Source organism: Zychaea mexicana (assembly GCF_025766255.1).
Source record: "Zychaea mexicana strain RSA 1403 chromosome Unknown BDB00scaffold_5, whole genome shotgun sequence".
Lineage (NCBI taxonomy): Eukaryota > Fungi > Mucoromycota > Mucoromycetes > Mucorales > Lichtheimiaceae > Zychaea > Zychaea mexicana.
Window position 1 is genome coordinate 797,444 of NW_026516668.1, and position 15,115 is coordinate 812,558.

Here is a 15,115-nt window from a genome sequence, read left to right on the forward strand (position 1 = left end):
GGGATTTTCTCAGTTAAGGTATCACTCATTTGTAGTTATTCTCCCCTAACTGTACCGGAAGGAAGCGACCAATTAAGCAAGGTCATTAAGTTTTTTTTTCATTAAAGGTGATAACACACGCTTGGACTAAAAATTTTTGCTGGTTCATAAGAAAAATCGTCTACATACTGTCAGCTGCACAGAATATCCAAGGAAAAAAGTTTGTTGTTGGGTACCTCTTCATTTGTGATATGTACATATTCATTTTTTCTTTTGACGTGCGTCATTTACTTGTAAATCTACTCATATCGACATTTCGTGATAAAAAAGTGCAGTGAAAAATATTGAAGGAAAACATCGACCTCAATACTCCAACAGGTCTAAACATTATTATCGACTATATAAGGAGATAAGAAACATACAAAAATGGCTATAGCTCTTAGCAAGTCATGTACACAATACTCGAGCTGGTGAAGGAAGGTCATACGCTTTCTAACATGTCGTCACCATTACATTGATTAAACAACTAATTCTATTAATCACAGCCTTACACTTTCATTTATACCACACTCACACATCAGATACTGTTCGCTTTTAATATTGATGAGAGACACAAATAAAGCAGCATTCAGCATTCTTCCTGGGGAACACTTGTTCGGAAATATACAGTTAACATCATTAGGTGGTACCAAAATGGACTCAAATTTACGTAATATGCATGCACCCATGTGTGTTGTGTACTGTACATCAAGGGAGACAGCCGATGATGGCATTTTGTTTCATATATTGGCGGGCGAGAACATGTACATTAGTAGGGATTCTTGTAAGTGAAGAAGGCTTCTTTCTACGTTCGATGGTACAAAAAGAAATGTGATCTTGTCTTTTGGTTTTCACGAGTACACCTTCAAAAGGAACACTTTCTATACATTCATATTTATTATAGAGCTATCATAGCTACGCTTGGAGCTGTTTAATGGGGATAAAGAGAGTCTTGCAGCGATTGGTCGCCATGCAAGTAGGGATTCGTCCTGGCTTACCACGAATAATCACAGAAGGCATATACTTTAGCCGATTACGGTTTCTTAGGAATGCTGGACACGCTCATACCCCTACATATCATGTACAACAGATCCGGTGGCAGTAACTCTCAGTTCTGCACACCTTTCATCCGCTGCTCAAAAGCTGGACATAAGCTAAAGACCCAAAATAAAGATTCAAAAAGAGGAGAGGATTGATTCCATGCAGCATCGTGTGCCTGGAAATATCAATAAAACACGTTATCAGAAATTGAGAATGAGAACATCTAAAAGAGTGGTTTTGTACTTCTTACCCATCATTCTGCGCCGTTGATCAGGGGTAGTTAGAGTCATACCCCACATTGGAAGGCTTTTGTGTGAAGCAAGGCTCAGTGGCGATGCTTCGAGAAATCCGGTTTCGTCGCTTTCTTAATACATACTAGTTGATCGTTGCGCGGGCTACTATTTGAGAGCTGTCAAGTATAAATTGCAGAATGTTGGTTCTGTGCAGCAAAAACAAGGTGGAATACGTGCTAAAGACCGTTACAGAAGCACGACTCCGCTATGTCATCAGTCATCAGCTATCTCTACTGACAGAGCTGCCGTGCCGCTTCATTACAAATATAAATGAAACAAGGAGTTGTCGAGTAAAGGAGATGTCTGTCGTTGTTGTCTCAGAGTGCCGTTTCCATAGCAGTGCATAAAGTGTTTCACAACTGCAGGACAGCTCCGCGTATTCTTTTTAACAGAATACTGCGCAGGTACAGTAGTTGCAGAACTCAGCGACGACTTTAATGTTTTAATAAGTAGGAAGGGCAAATGTGTGGAATATACGCTTTGACAAACTCGACGTTATGCGCTGCAACAGCAAAGGTAAAGAGAAATATGCAAGACTAGGTAAGAAAGGAATATGCTAGGCATAGACAAAACAGGCAGTGCTCTAATCTTAGAAGCGTCCATGCCGGTTGTACTGTGAGATATTTGAAGAGCCTTGTGCCCCGGGACGGCGTGTCTATCCCATTGACGGGAATTTCCGTCTAGCACTGCCAAGCAATAGGTCTGTTTGGCTCAAGATGGCTGACAAAGTATGCCAATTGCCTGAAAAATCAAAGTCTGGTCAATGATTAAGTTTGACGAAATGAGAAAGCAGGCTGAGTCTTGCTAACTTTGTCACATATCCAAACGCAAGACCCAGCATATCGCATCAATCACCCACCCCGTTCCTGGGCAAACAAACAAACAAACATCCACGAAAAAAGCATTCAGCAATGACAATAAAAAAAAGAAGAGCTTTAGTTATTTGTGTGCACCTGCTGTTGACTTTGGGGTGTTGCGTGCCGAAGGAATAGAAATATGGAATCTACTAATGACCATCCAAAAGAATACTCTTTGAATGTGTGGGGATATGATAAATGATATATGCTACTTCTCTCTTGAGTTCCTCACAATAGGTATTTAATGGCAAGTCATTATAGTCGTAGCCAACTACAGTGTATGTTAGCAATCGGTAAGAACAAGAGATGTATCTATAGAATGGTGCAATGATCATAAAACTCACATGGATTTTCGATTTCGGCACCAATTGCTTCAATACCAAACAAAGTGAAGGAGACCAAGGCTACAATTGGGGTAACAAGCCAGGCCAAAGGGTTGACGAGTGCGAATGGCAAGAAGAAAATATACAGAATAACACCTTGCTTACTGTAGTAGATTGTTGGAGATTATACATGTTGAGTACAGTTTCATCCGTCCGTTTGTAGATTGTACGCAAAAAAAAGAAGGACTTACAGGTGGATGTTGTACGCACGAGGCACCGGTGTGGTAGAGATACGTTCAAAAGCAGTTAACGCGTTGACTAGTGTATCGAGCGATGATGTGACGACCGAAACAAAGTTGGATTCAATCTTATTGCTACGTTTGGCTTGGTTTACGTACAGTGCGACAAGAAACAGGATTTCCAATGGCAAAGCGATATCTGCATCACCATGGTCTGGCAAGTCTTCCTCTGAGGTGAACACCGCCTGATGGGGGCGATGTTGTGTGTTGTTGTTGTTGTTGTTGCTGCTGCTGCTATGGTTACCATTATGGGACATGCTTCCGTAGACACCATGGACGATTGCTTCGTCATCATCATCTCGCTCTTTTGCAATACGTCGAAGGTCAGCCGTCGTCTTTGCGTACGCGAGATCCGAGTCGGGGAACGCTTCCCGAACGACTGACCGAGGAATATTGACAGCATCATTTCGGTCATCTGAGTCAAGTTCGGCGTCGTCTTGCTTGTACTTTGAGGGTCGCAACGAATGGTACAGGGAGACAATGATCGGTACGGCTTTAAAGAGTCTTCGCTTCTTTTGTTGACTTGCTGCTGCTGCTGCTGCTGCTGCAACAGGTGCATGCGTGACACTGCAGGGTACCCAGCCAGGCGGAAGTAGCGACTTGAGATCGTCATAGTCTGTGCCGTATTCACCGCGCAAATGATGCTTTGTGGCAACCATAAAGGCCAGCAAGAGTTTCACGCAGCGCATCTTTTCCACATGATCACCATGCGATTGCTCGGGGATATTGATCCACACTTGTCTTGTAAGATTACGAATCGTGGCCATCACCGTTTGGATCAGTTTGCGACCTTCCCAGTAGCGGTCATATGCAGTGTTTACACGGAATGCCAGCAGCAAGCCTAGCGCGACAGAGACAGTTGACACTAAAATTATACAGAAACGGTCAAGTCTCCCTACCTGGTACTGTAGCACATATTGCCTTACTAGCACCAGAAAAATTTTTTACTCCTTTTCTCTACGTCAAAAAGGGCTTACGTACAGACAGAAACGGGAACGTCCATTGCAACGCCGAATTGCAAGTGGAGTACGCACACAATGCACGAAAACAGGGTTGTGACAACAACGCCTGGCAGCGTGTTTAACAGGACCTTTATTAAGTGTGTGTAGCTTAGTTTTTTACGTCCTCCGCAACCGAACCGTTAGAGCTTAAAGAAAAACACTCCAGCATTTACCGATCCTCGCCATCGCAGAACATCAGGATAGGCAAAATGACCTGACGCTCCACGCCAAAAGTTCTTGCCCGTTGACTTGTTTAGTAGGGCTGATATATTCGGTTTGAGTCAACTGGAAAATATCGCTCATACACACATTTGTATATGTATAAAAACAGTCGCTTTCCAGCACACACATCCACGGCATTCAACCAAGTATACAAAGCTGATAGAGAGAAGAGGCTTTTACCTTGGTAAGGTGTTCCTAGCCTGTGCGCCATCGTATAGTAAACAACAGTAAAAAAAGAAGGCCCTTATTCCCTCTTTCTCTCTCCCAAAATAAATATGTGTGTGGCGCTTTCTACATACACACTCGCATACACTAACAGCACAGCACGACAACCATGGCTTGAAAAGCATAGTTCGCCTATTCTCCTTTTATCCTTTTCTTTTTGATTTTAAGATGACATTGACAAAAAATATATCCAGGGCATGAAGCCTTAGATGCATGGTTAAAGGCATCCTCAGTGATTAATCTGGATTTTGGGTACTTTATATTCCCTGTTCTTTGCTTGTTACGAAAGAAGGCCACTTTGGTGGAACCAATGGACCATCAAAGTTGGCAGGTAGCAAGGGTTGGTATTAAAGAAAAAGAATTTTTTTTTTGGCGTATCGTTCCACGTTATATAGGCACGTTGAGAACAAATCTGCGTGTGTAAATTTCAAGTGGCGTTTTAATGTTTTGTTTGAGCTTTGGGAGGGGTGTGTGTGTGTTTACATGTGATGGGTGAATTTTGTTGTGCGTGTGTGGTTATGAAGCAGACGGGGTGAGGCTCGTCTCAAGGGAGCTAATCTTCTCTTTGGCTTCTTGTACGAGAATTGCCCTAGCACAAAGACCCATGTTAGTATATCACCGATTAGATAGAATCATGCAAAGAGAATGGGATCGGTAGGATGTATAACTTACTGTTCATCCAACACCTTTCGTACGCTAGCCAATTGTGCCGAAGAAAGCTGGGGTTTCTTTTGTCCGCCAGTACCACCAAGCGCAACGCCGCTGAACTGTGTTTTCCGCGATCGTAAAGTCGATACCTGGGATTGCATCTATGTCATATATTCATTCATATAAACTTAGCGACAAGCCTTCCTTTGTATTTACTTTACATTTGTGGATGATACTAACCAATCCGATTCTTTCGAGATATCCTCGATCGCCGTCAAGCGTTTTCTGGATCTCTTGAAGCCCTTCAAACCACTTTTTCTCCTCGTTGGACATGTCAGGCAGATAGCTGCCCAACACTTTGCGTAATACACTATCGATGCGCAATGCAAGCTTGCCATGACTCTGTGCTGCTGCTAGTATTTTGTCACGCTGTTCATCCTGGATATGTTGCTGTTCCAAACGATCACAGAGTTTTCGGATATCTTCAATCTGTCGAGTAAGTTCCATTTGTTGCAAAGCCAGTCTAACGTAAGAAATTATCAAAATGAGTACACCTGGAGCGATCCCTTCTTTGATACAAAACACACAGAGATAATGTTTCTCTTACCGTTTTTCTGTCTTCATCTTGAACTTTGTGAGCTCCTTAATGCTTCCATACAGTTTTTCGGTGGTTTTCTGCATGAACAACAACGAGTCTTCAGTAATAACAATTTCTTTTTTGCCTGCATATTCCGGTGGAATGACAATCTTTGGCGGAGCGGCGTCAGTCGAGGGTACAGTGAAGGGCGACTTGGCGAGCAAGGAGGCACCATTGGATACCGTATCGTTGTCGGATTCGCTGGAAGTATATTGCTTAGACGTATTCAAACCCGTATCTACACCGGATTGTCGAAGACCCAGCTCCACAGTGGCAAGTCGGTATGAGCGAGGAAGCGCAAGTATTGAGTAAGTCAGGTAAATGTCCGTGATAATAACAATGCCAAGCAACGGGACGTCAGAGCTATTTGAGAACAGATCGTAAAATGAACTTCTCTCACATCTTTTTTTTTTCTGGTAAAAACCTACTTGGCCACCGAAGATTCAATCAGACATTTAACTTCAGCACTGTTATCCTTGCCAGACCATTCTTGCAGAGCACTGGTGAACTCGTTACGATTTGTTGTTGAAGCAAATGCTTGTTCAAGAACCGCGAGATTGTCAACAAGCTTCGTCAAGGCCAATCGATGTAATCCTCCTCGGTGGTATGCATAGTAGGTGTCACTGTAGAGCGGATCAAGTACCAGCCCCACAGATGTGGGTGTCTTTACTTTTAGGTCGATTGTCTCATGAACGGTTGCCTTTGGCAATATGTCTGCAGAGAACAGGAACACTCCGAGCTACATATTTCAAAGAGAGTATTTAGCTGCCTGTTTCAAGTTTGAGCATGGTTATAGGTACAGCTTAAGGATAGAAAGGGATGAGGAAGGGTGAAAAACCTTACCTGATATTTCCAATCGTTTTTATCAGTGATAGTGGTTGGCATTAGCCACTGTGGATCGATTTCGGATTCAAGGATATGGTTCTTAATCTTGCCGTTTGTGTATGCCATGGCGATAATGTTGGCAGGTTCAGCCTTGATAAAGAGTATGTCACTGACTTCGTTTGAATTACTATTTAATTGTGATTTTCCTTCAACCCGGAAAGGTCCTTGTCGTTGGATAGGGAAGGGTATACATGCATCATTGCTCTTGACAGCAACATTGTCCCCATCCACTGGCGTAACCGACTCCAAAAGGTCGCCAAGCCATTGGGATTGTAGTCTCAGTAGATAATACAGCGCCTTCGATTCCAAGTCATTCTCATTATCCATCTTTTGTTCCAACAGACGAGTCGTTTTGGCGTCCACCACACAAGCAAGGGTCTCCAGATGCTGATTGCGGACAACGCTAAGATTATATTGATTTACCTTTAGTGAGCCCCCTCAAGGATGTTGAATTCACCCTTGTTCCCTTGTATTTATCCAAACTGATAAAGAGATAATGCGTACCTGTTGAAGGGAAGTACTGGGCACAGAGCATAAGTATGACCATTTCGCAGGGCAAAGTATACTGTGAATGGCTCCCACGCGCTGCCTTCTTCACTTTTGCCACCCAATGTGAAAGTAACAGCTTCTTCTTCCATTCCAAGTCCATCGTCTAAGGTAATACCACGGCTAGGTCGGCGGCTAGCGGCACTGTTTTGAAACGATGGTGATAGATCGTACAACTGCTCTGGCTCGTCAATGTTTCCGCTGACATCGAACATACTAAATCATAAAAGACACACACAAAGATACATAGCCTCTTTGTTAATACCTATTGTTCCTGGAACCATTGATAGACCATCTTTTAAATAAAGTTCCTTACCGTAATACGCTGTCAGAGCTGAGCACCATGATATGAGTCTTTGTTTCACTCAGTGGATGCCACAATGCTTTCACAACGCGTCTGCTTTCGCCGAAAATTTCTTGGCCCACCGAAAACGTTTTGCATTCAACATGACCTTCAGGCGAATAGGTAGTCGTAGGGGAAAAGCCAGACGGAGGCAAACAGACGATCGAAAGTCGTTGCTGTCCGCACACAGCAAGTAAGGTACCGGTGCTGTTGACAATGAGTGATTCAATTCTGAAATCAATTGTAGGAGTCGCCAAAGTCTAGAACATTAGATTTCACACACGCAAATTCAAGCAACAACAGTTTAGAATGGGTACCATTTCCTTATAATTCTTGTTCTTTAAAGTTTTTACCGAGCTTTATACCTTGTACGGAATTTCAAGCAACCATTTTGTATCAGTTTTACCAGCATCAATAAACTGAGGCGCAATGTTGATCCATGCATCTTTGACTTCGTTCAAATCGAGTAAACGCAGTTGAGATCCAACGGCAACAATCAGATCGTTGCCTCGTAGAACAATGACACGCGTATCATACTGCTGCGCAAACGAATCGAACTGATTGGCGCGATCAAAGGTGTGTGCGGCTTGTGCTGATTCGGCGGCCGTTAGCTCGAAAATGCGATGGCTTCCCAAGTATTCGAGCCAATCGTTAGGTAATACGGCGATATGTTGGCTTTTCATTATTGTCGAAAAGTTGGAAAAAAAGAAAGGGGAGGATTCAGAAAAGACAGGCAGTCAAACCTGAACAGAAAGAGAAAGAGAAAAAGAGTATGCCGCGTTATATAAACCAACACCGCCAGCAGGCCCCGTTTGATTCAATAGAGGTGGCGCGCTTGAATTTTGACTCGCTTTTCCCTTTTGTACCCCCCCCCCACCCCCATCGCTACAAAATACTTGACTAGAGCCTGCATAATGCAAGCGGTTCTATATAACAGTAAGATGCCGTCTGGTTGGTGTCAAGCACACAATAGATGATCTCATACACTCATAATGATATGTACTGGATGGCTTTGACTGTTGAGAATGTGCCACATACAGGGCAAGTACACACTAAGTCGGCTGCTAATATATAAAAAAACACTGCATATATGTATAAGAACTAAGCCAGAGAAAAAGCTTACCGTCATTTTAAGTTGCAGCAGCATTAAAGATGTATTTGGGAAGATTCAAGCGAACGGGGCAAGCAGAATATGATCCATGTTGTGCTACTGTAAATAGTACATCTGTCTTTTAGGTAGCCGCCGCAAACAGCATTATTAATTTTCTACATAATAAGAACAATAAGAGAAATTATTCATATAGGATCTGTGTGATTATATTGATGATATTGCTGTGTTGTTGTGATAATGCTATGGATATCTGTACATACTCTTGCCACCAGAATCAGGAGAAGGGATATCTACGTCTGTGATTCTGATACCATGCTCCTCTCGCCGAGCTGTGGATGCCACACCCATGCAGTTGTTCCAATATGCTACTAACCCTATCCACTGAAAGAGCCCTGTTTGACTGTCTGCCGCCACCAGCCGCGAAGAAAAACAATTGTATTGGTTATGATGGCACCACAGAGAAAAGTTTGGGTGTGTTGGGTACTGGTGATGAGGAGGATGAAAAAGTAAAAATATTTCACAAACGCGTGTAGCATATGAGCAATTTTTACACGCATGACCGCAGATAGAATGCACCATGCGTCTGTTCAATCCCAGTATTGGGGACAACGACACGTTAATCTTATCTTACATCTTTCTGAGATATTGCATCGAAAGAATGCTACTTGATTTAAAAAAGCGTAATATATACATGAACAATTAGCACAAAACTATTGTTTGTCACATCATTCAAGCTGTACTACACGCTGCAACCCATAAACGTACTGTGGGCCCGTAGAATTTTGCTCTTTATCTTTATCCCTCTTGTGGCTCTTCCTAACCACCACCTTTCCGTCGGATACAACAATAATCGCCATTCTGTTTGCATGTGCTGAAAGTGGGGTTCTTGAGTTGGACAACGGAGGTATTAAGCCTCCCGAACCCCCCATTACTCTTGTCGAAAGAGTCAGAGCTAGAATCACAGAAATTTACAAGCGACAGCTACACGTCTGCATGTTGTAAGGTCGGTCAGAGGACGATCTTGCCACCTTTGGCATCTTCATCAATGGTGCGTATAAGTTAAGTGCGCAAAGGTGATGAGTCTTACTAAGTTTGCCTTTTGACAGGTTTCACCACGAATGCTCATGCCTCCAACACCACAAGTAATAAGTATCAGTGTGATGATAACGCATACCTCCCCGTTACTAACATCATGTAACAATATTCTGAAATGAATAATGTAATTCCTTGTGAGATTTGCTGGCATGAAAGGTAATAAGCTCTTAGCACTTGCTCTTGGAGTTTTTTTTTGGTTGTAGGCGACAAAGGTGTACCTTTTTTGCTCTGCTTAGCCATGTATTTATGGTGAGTACCATTCCCGTACCTAACCAAATCCGTGGTAACCTCAACTTTTCCAACATCGGAAATGCAAGACTGTAGACTTCCTTCTTGAAGCTCATACAGACTTGTTATAGAAATAACGAAATAAAACAACAAACTACTTCGCCAGTTTGTGCATAGCTGTTGCCTTTATCTTGTAGATTTATTATTACCATTACACTTAAGAATAGAATTATTGTATTAATATGATATTCATGAGCTCTTTCTGATAACATTGTGTTTAAATAGTGATGAAATAGGTTGTATACGCTCCAACATTTCAAAAGTAATCGATGTTGGGGTTTTCATCGTATCAACACTATGTACTACTATTGCTTTGCATCAGTGGCATATGCTCTCCAGAATATAACACCTCTAAACATCACTATGGTAGATTCGACAAGTACTTGGGACGTCAACAAGTATAAGCTACCATATGAAAGGCTGATGGAATGGAAAAGAGGATGCTATAGTATCCAAAACCATATCGCGGCTTCTTCACTCTCTATTATAGAAAGAGTAGGGTCGTTACATGTCATCTCTTACATTTTCTTTTACTTTCACATTCTTATTTTCAGGGACTCACCCAAGTCAAAACGCAGACCTGAAAAGACGTCATGTTTTCAGGGCTTGCGTGGTGGCGCTCCTAACAATCGTGGTATTTAACTCAAATTGCTGTGTTAAATATATAAAGAAACGGAAAAGGGCCCCTCGTAATTTTTTCTTTCACTCTTTTGGTAAGCGAGTTGGCTGTCCTTGTTATGTGGACTCATGTAACGCTTTGTCATTGATTGCGCAGTTGTAAGTCGGCTTTTGATAGCACCATCACGGTATCCCACTATGTGCCATAAAAGAAGACTCGCTGAAAGAAACTTTGGGATCTCTCCTACCACCACTACGCTTGCATAGAAACTGCCGTCTCTTTTTTTCAGTTATACAATGCTAGGAGACTGTCATTTTTTTTTCATTTAGCACGCGTTTTCCCATAGCCGCCAATGTTTATATTGCACAGGATGTCATTAAACCTTTTTCTGGTCTTGCTCTTGATGCCCTTTGAAGCGGAAATACAAAGTGTTGCGATAAAATGATACGAACAACGTTTAAAATAGTTCAAGATAAGAACACAAGGTCTCATGACGACAGCCAATATTATCAACTGTATGTATAAAAGAATGTCCATATATAGTAAACAATAACAACAGGAGCTCTAAATATGCGTTTTTGCCTGATCCGCATAGCATATACTAATAATTGATTTGTTGTTAAATCACTCATACAAAGATACATTCAAAAAAATGCTGATAGTGCTGCATGGTCATCATTCCTATGCACGTAGAGATAGTAACAGTAAAGCGAAAATTTGAGCTTTATACGTGTATAATAGAGACATACTTCTGAATGTTCATTAAACTGATCAAGCAGTATGAGCAGCAGCGGCAGCAGCAGTACATCACAAGAGGTGCGATTCAAATATCATGATGATGATGATGTATGCAATAACAGAAGGCGCTACTATTAAACTTATTAAGCAGATAAACAGCCAAAAGCTATCGTCATACTATGTCGTACACAGGTTGCTACTATCCGTTTATTATAAGCCAGGGCCATGCGTTTCGCTCTAAAAAAGAAGTATACTGGAGACGAAGGGGTCTCCGGAAAAATGATGTATCACGCGTACGGTGATACAGTAACAAAATCCAGTTTGTGTGCGTGTGTACCGTACCTGTAAAGCCGTCGTTGCTAAACCAAGCAACTTTATGTTATACACCATTTGCAAACCCCATCGCCTTTTCGTAACAGTATGTATGTGGTATCTAACAACATTAATAGTAATGTTATTGTAATCAATGTACAAACATGCTACGTTACACATTTGTATTCGCACACTTAGTGTATCTTCTTTATAATGGCAGCAACACAATAACAACTTTATCCAATGATAATCCCCTAACAAGTGTACATTCACAGAGAGGTCTAAAATATATGATTTATTAGGAACGATTACGGTTCTTATTATTTTTGGGGAAAAGGGGGCTAAGTAGGAAACGATGCTATAATGACGACGGAATAAAAATGTGCGACGTGTTCAGTTGTACTGTATTAATACATTCATGGTCTATTAATGTTTCAGGAACACCGTGCTATATGCGACAACAACACGGTGACAAGAATACAAAGAGGCGAGCAGGAGTATGCAAGGTATACTGTTGTTGTTGTTGTAGTACCAATGTATCATATCAAGAATGTCAAGATTCAAAACAACATGATGCGCGAAGGAAAAACATGGCCAGCGTAACGTTAAAGAAAACAACACACTGGTAACAGAACAGGATGTGAGATCAGATCTGCGAGCGTGCCTATTTTGTGCAAGTATGTAATATGAAAATAGCCAAATGTTAATATAGCCGCGTATGGAGATCGTTTGTTGTTGTTGTTGTTGTACCTGTAATGCAATCTCCAAAGTATGTCGCATAGAACCAATCTAAATACGTGAGGATGAGAAGTAACATGGTATGTTGGTGCAGAACCACCTGTGTGCTATCGCATAGCCCATACTGCACCACTGCCCCCCAAAGAAAAAGTATAGTACGTCAGCTATTTTGTGTCGCTTTTGAAACGAGAAGGAGATGGTAGTTCCACAAAAAGAAACTAGTGTTCCTTTTCTCTTACATCAGCCGTGTACTTAACGTTTGGGGAACCCAAGAGAATAAAAGAATACGCGGTTGATGGTGTAAGCGAGAGTGAGAGTGAAGCGTCATCCCCCCCATTCCCTTTTCTTTCCAGCTGTTTGCCACCCAGCCACGCTAAGAAGACGGCGAGTTTGCAACTTTCCTCTTCCCTTTTGCTCTTTTCCCTGTCCCTCTCTTTCAAGCGCTCTCGCTTCTCACGCAACTTTTTTTTTGGTCTTTACTTCTTTTCTATTTCTCCTAGAAGGATTCTTGCTGTATATGCTGCATGTTCCTTCCACACCCATCCCTGAATCCACAGGAATCCCCGAATGGTCTCTTTCCGCCGACGAGCAGCAACACCACCACCACCATCACCACCCGCAACAGCTGAATCGCCATGACAACGGATATTTCCACACTGCAGGTGACAATTTCTTCTTTCTCCATCAACATGACGAACACCACGACGACCACCATGCCTACCATGACCAACACCAACAACAGCAAATGCCACCACCTCCAGCTCCGCCGCCACAATTACCACCTCCTCTTATGGAACCATGCATAGGCGAAGACGACGACGTCTTGGACGAATACCACAACAACGTCACGATGGATGCAACCTACGAAACCGCAACCCGTATTTTCTATGCAACGATGCAAAAGTTCGCTAAACAAGGGTATCATCGACGGTCATTCTTGGAAAGCTGGCACTTGCACAGCATGTATTCCAAGTCGCAACAGATCCTATTGGGCATTCCCAACGCTCAATCCATGGTGTTTTTGCAAGGGGACGATTTTATGTTCACGCCGCAATTGGTGCCGCAGGAAATGGAGTTTGATTGGGAGGAGCAACAGCCGTTGAGTATGGCCGATGATGGCGTGATGGTTATGACTGCGCCTGCGCCTGAAGTCATGGATGAAAATGCATGGATGCGACAACAGCATCCTAGCATCATGGATGATGAAGATGAAGATAATGATGATGATGAAGTCGACGACGACAACGACAACGAGAATCAACACCATCATCATCATCATCATCAAGTCGTGTCAGCAGCATCGGCTCCGACAGCCCCTGATCTTCAGCTTCATCATCATCAGGCAAGTTACATTGAAAAATGTGGAGAAATAAGGGATAGAAAAACAATAAGCGTAATGTTTGCGTAATGTGAAGCTGTTTCTTTCTAAATCATGTATTTGTTGTTATTGTTTTAGATTGATTTGGTGAATTGGTACCGTGCTGGTAATCCTCCGCCGCCATCGACCATCATGGAACATCACGACGATGACGATGACGACCTTGATAACAATAACAACAATAACAACAACATCTGCAACGAAACGAATGATAACGCTAATAGTTATTCCAACCGTCATGAAACGTTGATGGATAATGAGCCTCCAACGATGGATGGCCACGTCTCAAAACAATTCGGAGAACCAGTAGAGGGGGAAGAGGAGGAAGAAGAAGACCAAACAGTAGAGGAGCAGCCATCGCCCAAACCCTTATGCAACAACGGGGAAAAGGGCAAAGAAACAATACGAATAAACCCCGAAGATTACACCAGCAGCATCGAAAAGGACCTGTCGATCCACGACGTTGCGGAAGAATGCACCACTGTCTTATCATATCAATCATTAGCCGATATCATTCCACTACCACCTCCATCCACTACACCAGCGCATCTTCCACCGCCTGCAACGGCAGCGACCACCACAACAGCTTCATCCTATGGAAGTACTGTTGCAGAAAGAAGTCTCCATCGTCATCACTACCAACACCAACAACGTTTATTGTCACATCAGCATCTTCGACAGCAACAACGAGAGAACAAGAACGATCTAGCACAACGATTACTTCAATATCCGATTTTGCGCTCATCAGATCGATTGGCCAATGCTGTGTTGGAAGCCTTTGAGTTGGCAGAAGAATTAGCGAGTAGCAAGGCAAGCTTCTTTGGGTTCTTGCTTTACTTCGTGCGCATCTGGCAGGTGCTTTTCTTGTGCGCGGAGTCACTGATCTCAATACGAAGACGGTCGCCGTTACCCCCGTTTCACCGCGAACCGCGTAAGGTTTCGAGTAACGATGAAATGGTATAATACCCGCAGGCGCTTACACACACACGACTTTCTCTATAACCATCCTTCTTATATCACCACTACTCACATATTGTATACACACTTATCGCACACCGCTCTAGCTCTCTTCCTTTCTGAATATATATTTATATAAATATTATATATACACTACTATATACATACCCACCTAACCCCCCCTGGCACCCACCACCCTCAACGAATGCAAAGAACACGCTCAGACTTCTCGTTTTTTCCCCTATTTAGTCTTTTTTTTATACCTATTCTTATTCCGTAATATCTCTGCAATCGAAAAAGTTGTCGATTTAAAGTATAGCATAACAGTTTATAATATTATTACTAAAATATTATATCACTATAATACGGTCTGAACATCCGATAACATGGTCAACATTTTATACATGGGTTTTTTGAATCGTTTTTATCTCATGGATTGTTTGGGGAGAAATGGATCATACACTTCCTTTACTCTTTCCTTCACATATACTCACTTGAATACAACAACATCAAAGATGGTTGCTGTCGTTCTTACTGATAA

The 15,115-nt window shown here is 42.4% G+C and overlaps 3 protein-coding genes across 3 annotated transcripts; 1 reads left to right on the forward strand and 2 right to left on the reverse strand.

Moving 5' to 3' along the window:
- Window positions 1–2,312: 2,312 nt before the first annotated feature.
- On the reverse strand, window positions 2,313–4,627 carry BDB00DRAFT_451926 (Bestrophin, RFP-TM, chloride channel-domain-containing protein). Its single transcript, XM_053117442.1, has 6 exons — window positions 4,235–4,627; window positions 4,006–4,094; window positions 3,813–3,921; window positions 2,784–3,696; window positions 2,554–2,696; window positions 2,313–2,480 (listed from the first exon to the last, which is right to left on the reverse strand). The coding sequence occupies exons 1-6, from the start codon at window positions 4,263–4,265 to the stop codon at window positions 2,359–2,361; spliced, it is 1,407 nt and encodes a 468-aa protein (XP_052984780.1). The 5' UTR covers window positions 4,266–4,627; the 3' UTR covers window positions 2,313–2,358.
- A 168-nt stretch (window positions 4,628–4,795) lies between these two features.
- Window positions 4,796–8,021, reverse strand: BDB00DRAFT_867663 (uncharacterized protein; the record flags this gene model as incomplete). Its single annotated transcript, XM_053126370.1, has 9 exons — window positions 4,796–4,868; window positions 4,952–5,088; window positions 5,168–5,450; window positions 5,535–5,927; window positions 5,993–6,303; window positions 6,408–6,852; window positions 6,954–7,211; window positions 7,312–7,598; window positions 7,704–8,021. The coding sequence occupies 9 exons, from the start codon at window positions 8,019–8,021 to the stop codon at window positions 4,796–4,798; spliced, it is 2,505 nt and encodes an 834-aa protein (XP_052984781.1).
- Window positions 8,022–13,511: 5,490 nt separating this feature from the next.
- On the forward strand, window positions 13,512–14,938 carry BDB00DRAFT_800623 (uncharacterized protein). Its single transcript, XM_053121799.1, has 2 exons — window positions 13,512–13,581; window positions 13,696–14,938. Exon 2 carries the CDS (start codon window positions 13,750–13,752, stop codon window positions 14,578–14,580), a length of 831 nt encoding a protein of 276 aa, XP_052984782.1. The 5' UTR covers window positions 13,512–13,581; window positions 13,696–13,749; the 3' UTR covers window positions 14,581–14,938.
- The last annotated feature ends 177 nt before the right edge of the window (window positions 14,939–15,115 follow it).

Bases quoted from the DNA above. Each gene is read 5' to 3' on its own strand.
- BDB00DRAFT_451926 (XM_053117442.1), bottom strand. From the start codon at position 4,265: ATGGCGCACAGGCTAGGAACACCTTACCAAG. The intron at 4,095-4,234 runs GTAAAAGCCTCT...CGAATATATCAG, and splicing joins GCTAGGAACACCTTACCAAG to CCCTACTAAACAAGTCAACG. The intron at 3,922-4,005 runs GTAAATGCTGGA...CACTTAATAAAG, and splicing joins TTCTGCGATGGCGAGGATCG to GTCCTGTTAAACACGCTGCC.
- BDB00DRAFT_800623 (XM_053121799.1), top strand. From the start codon at position 13,750: ATGGAACATCACGACGATGACGATGACGACCTTGATAACAATAACAAC.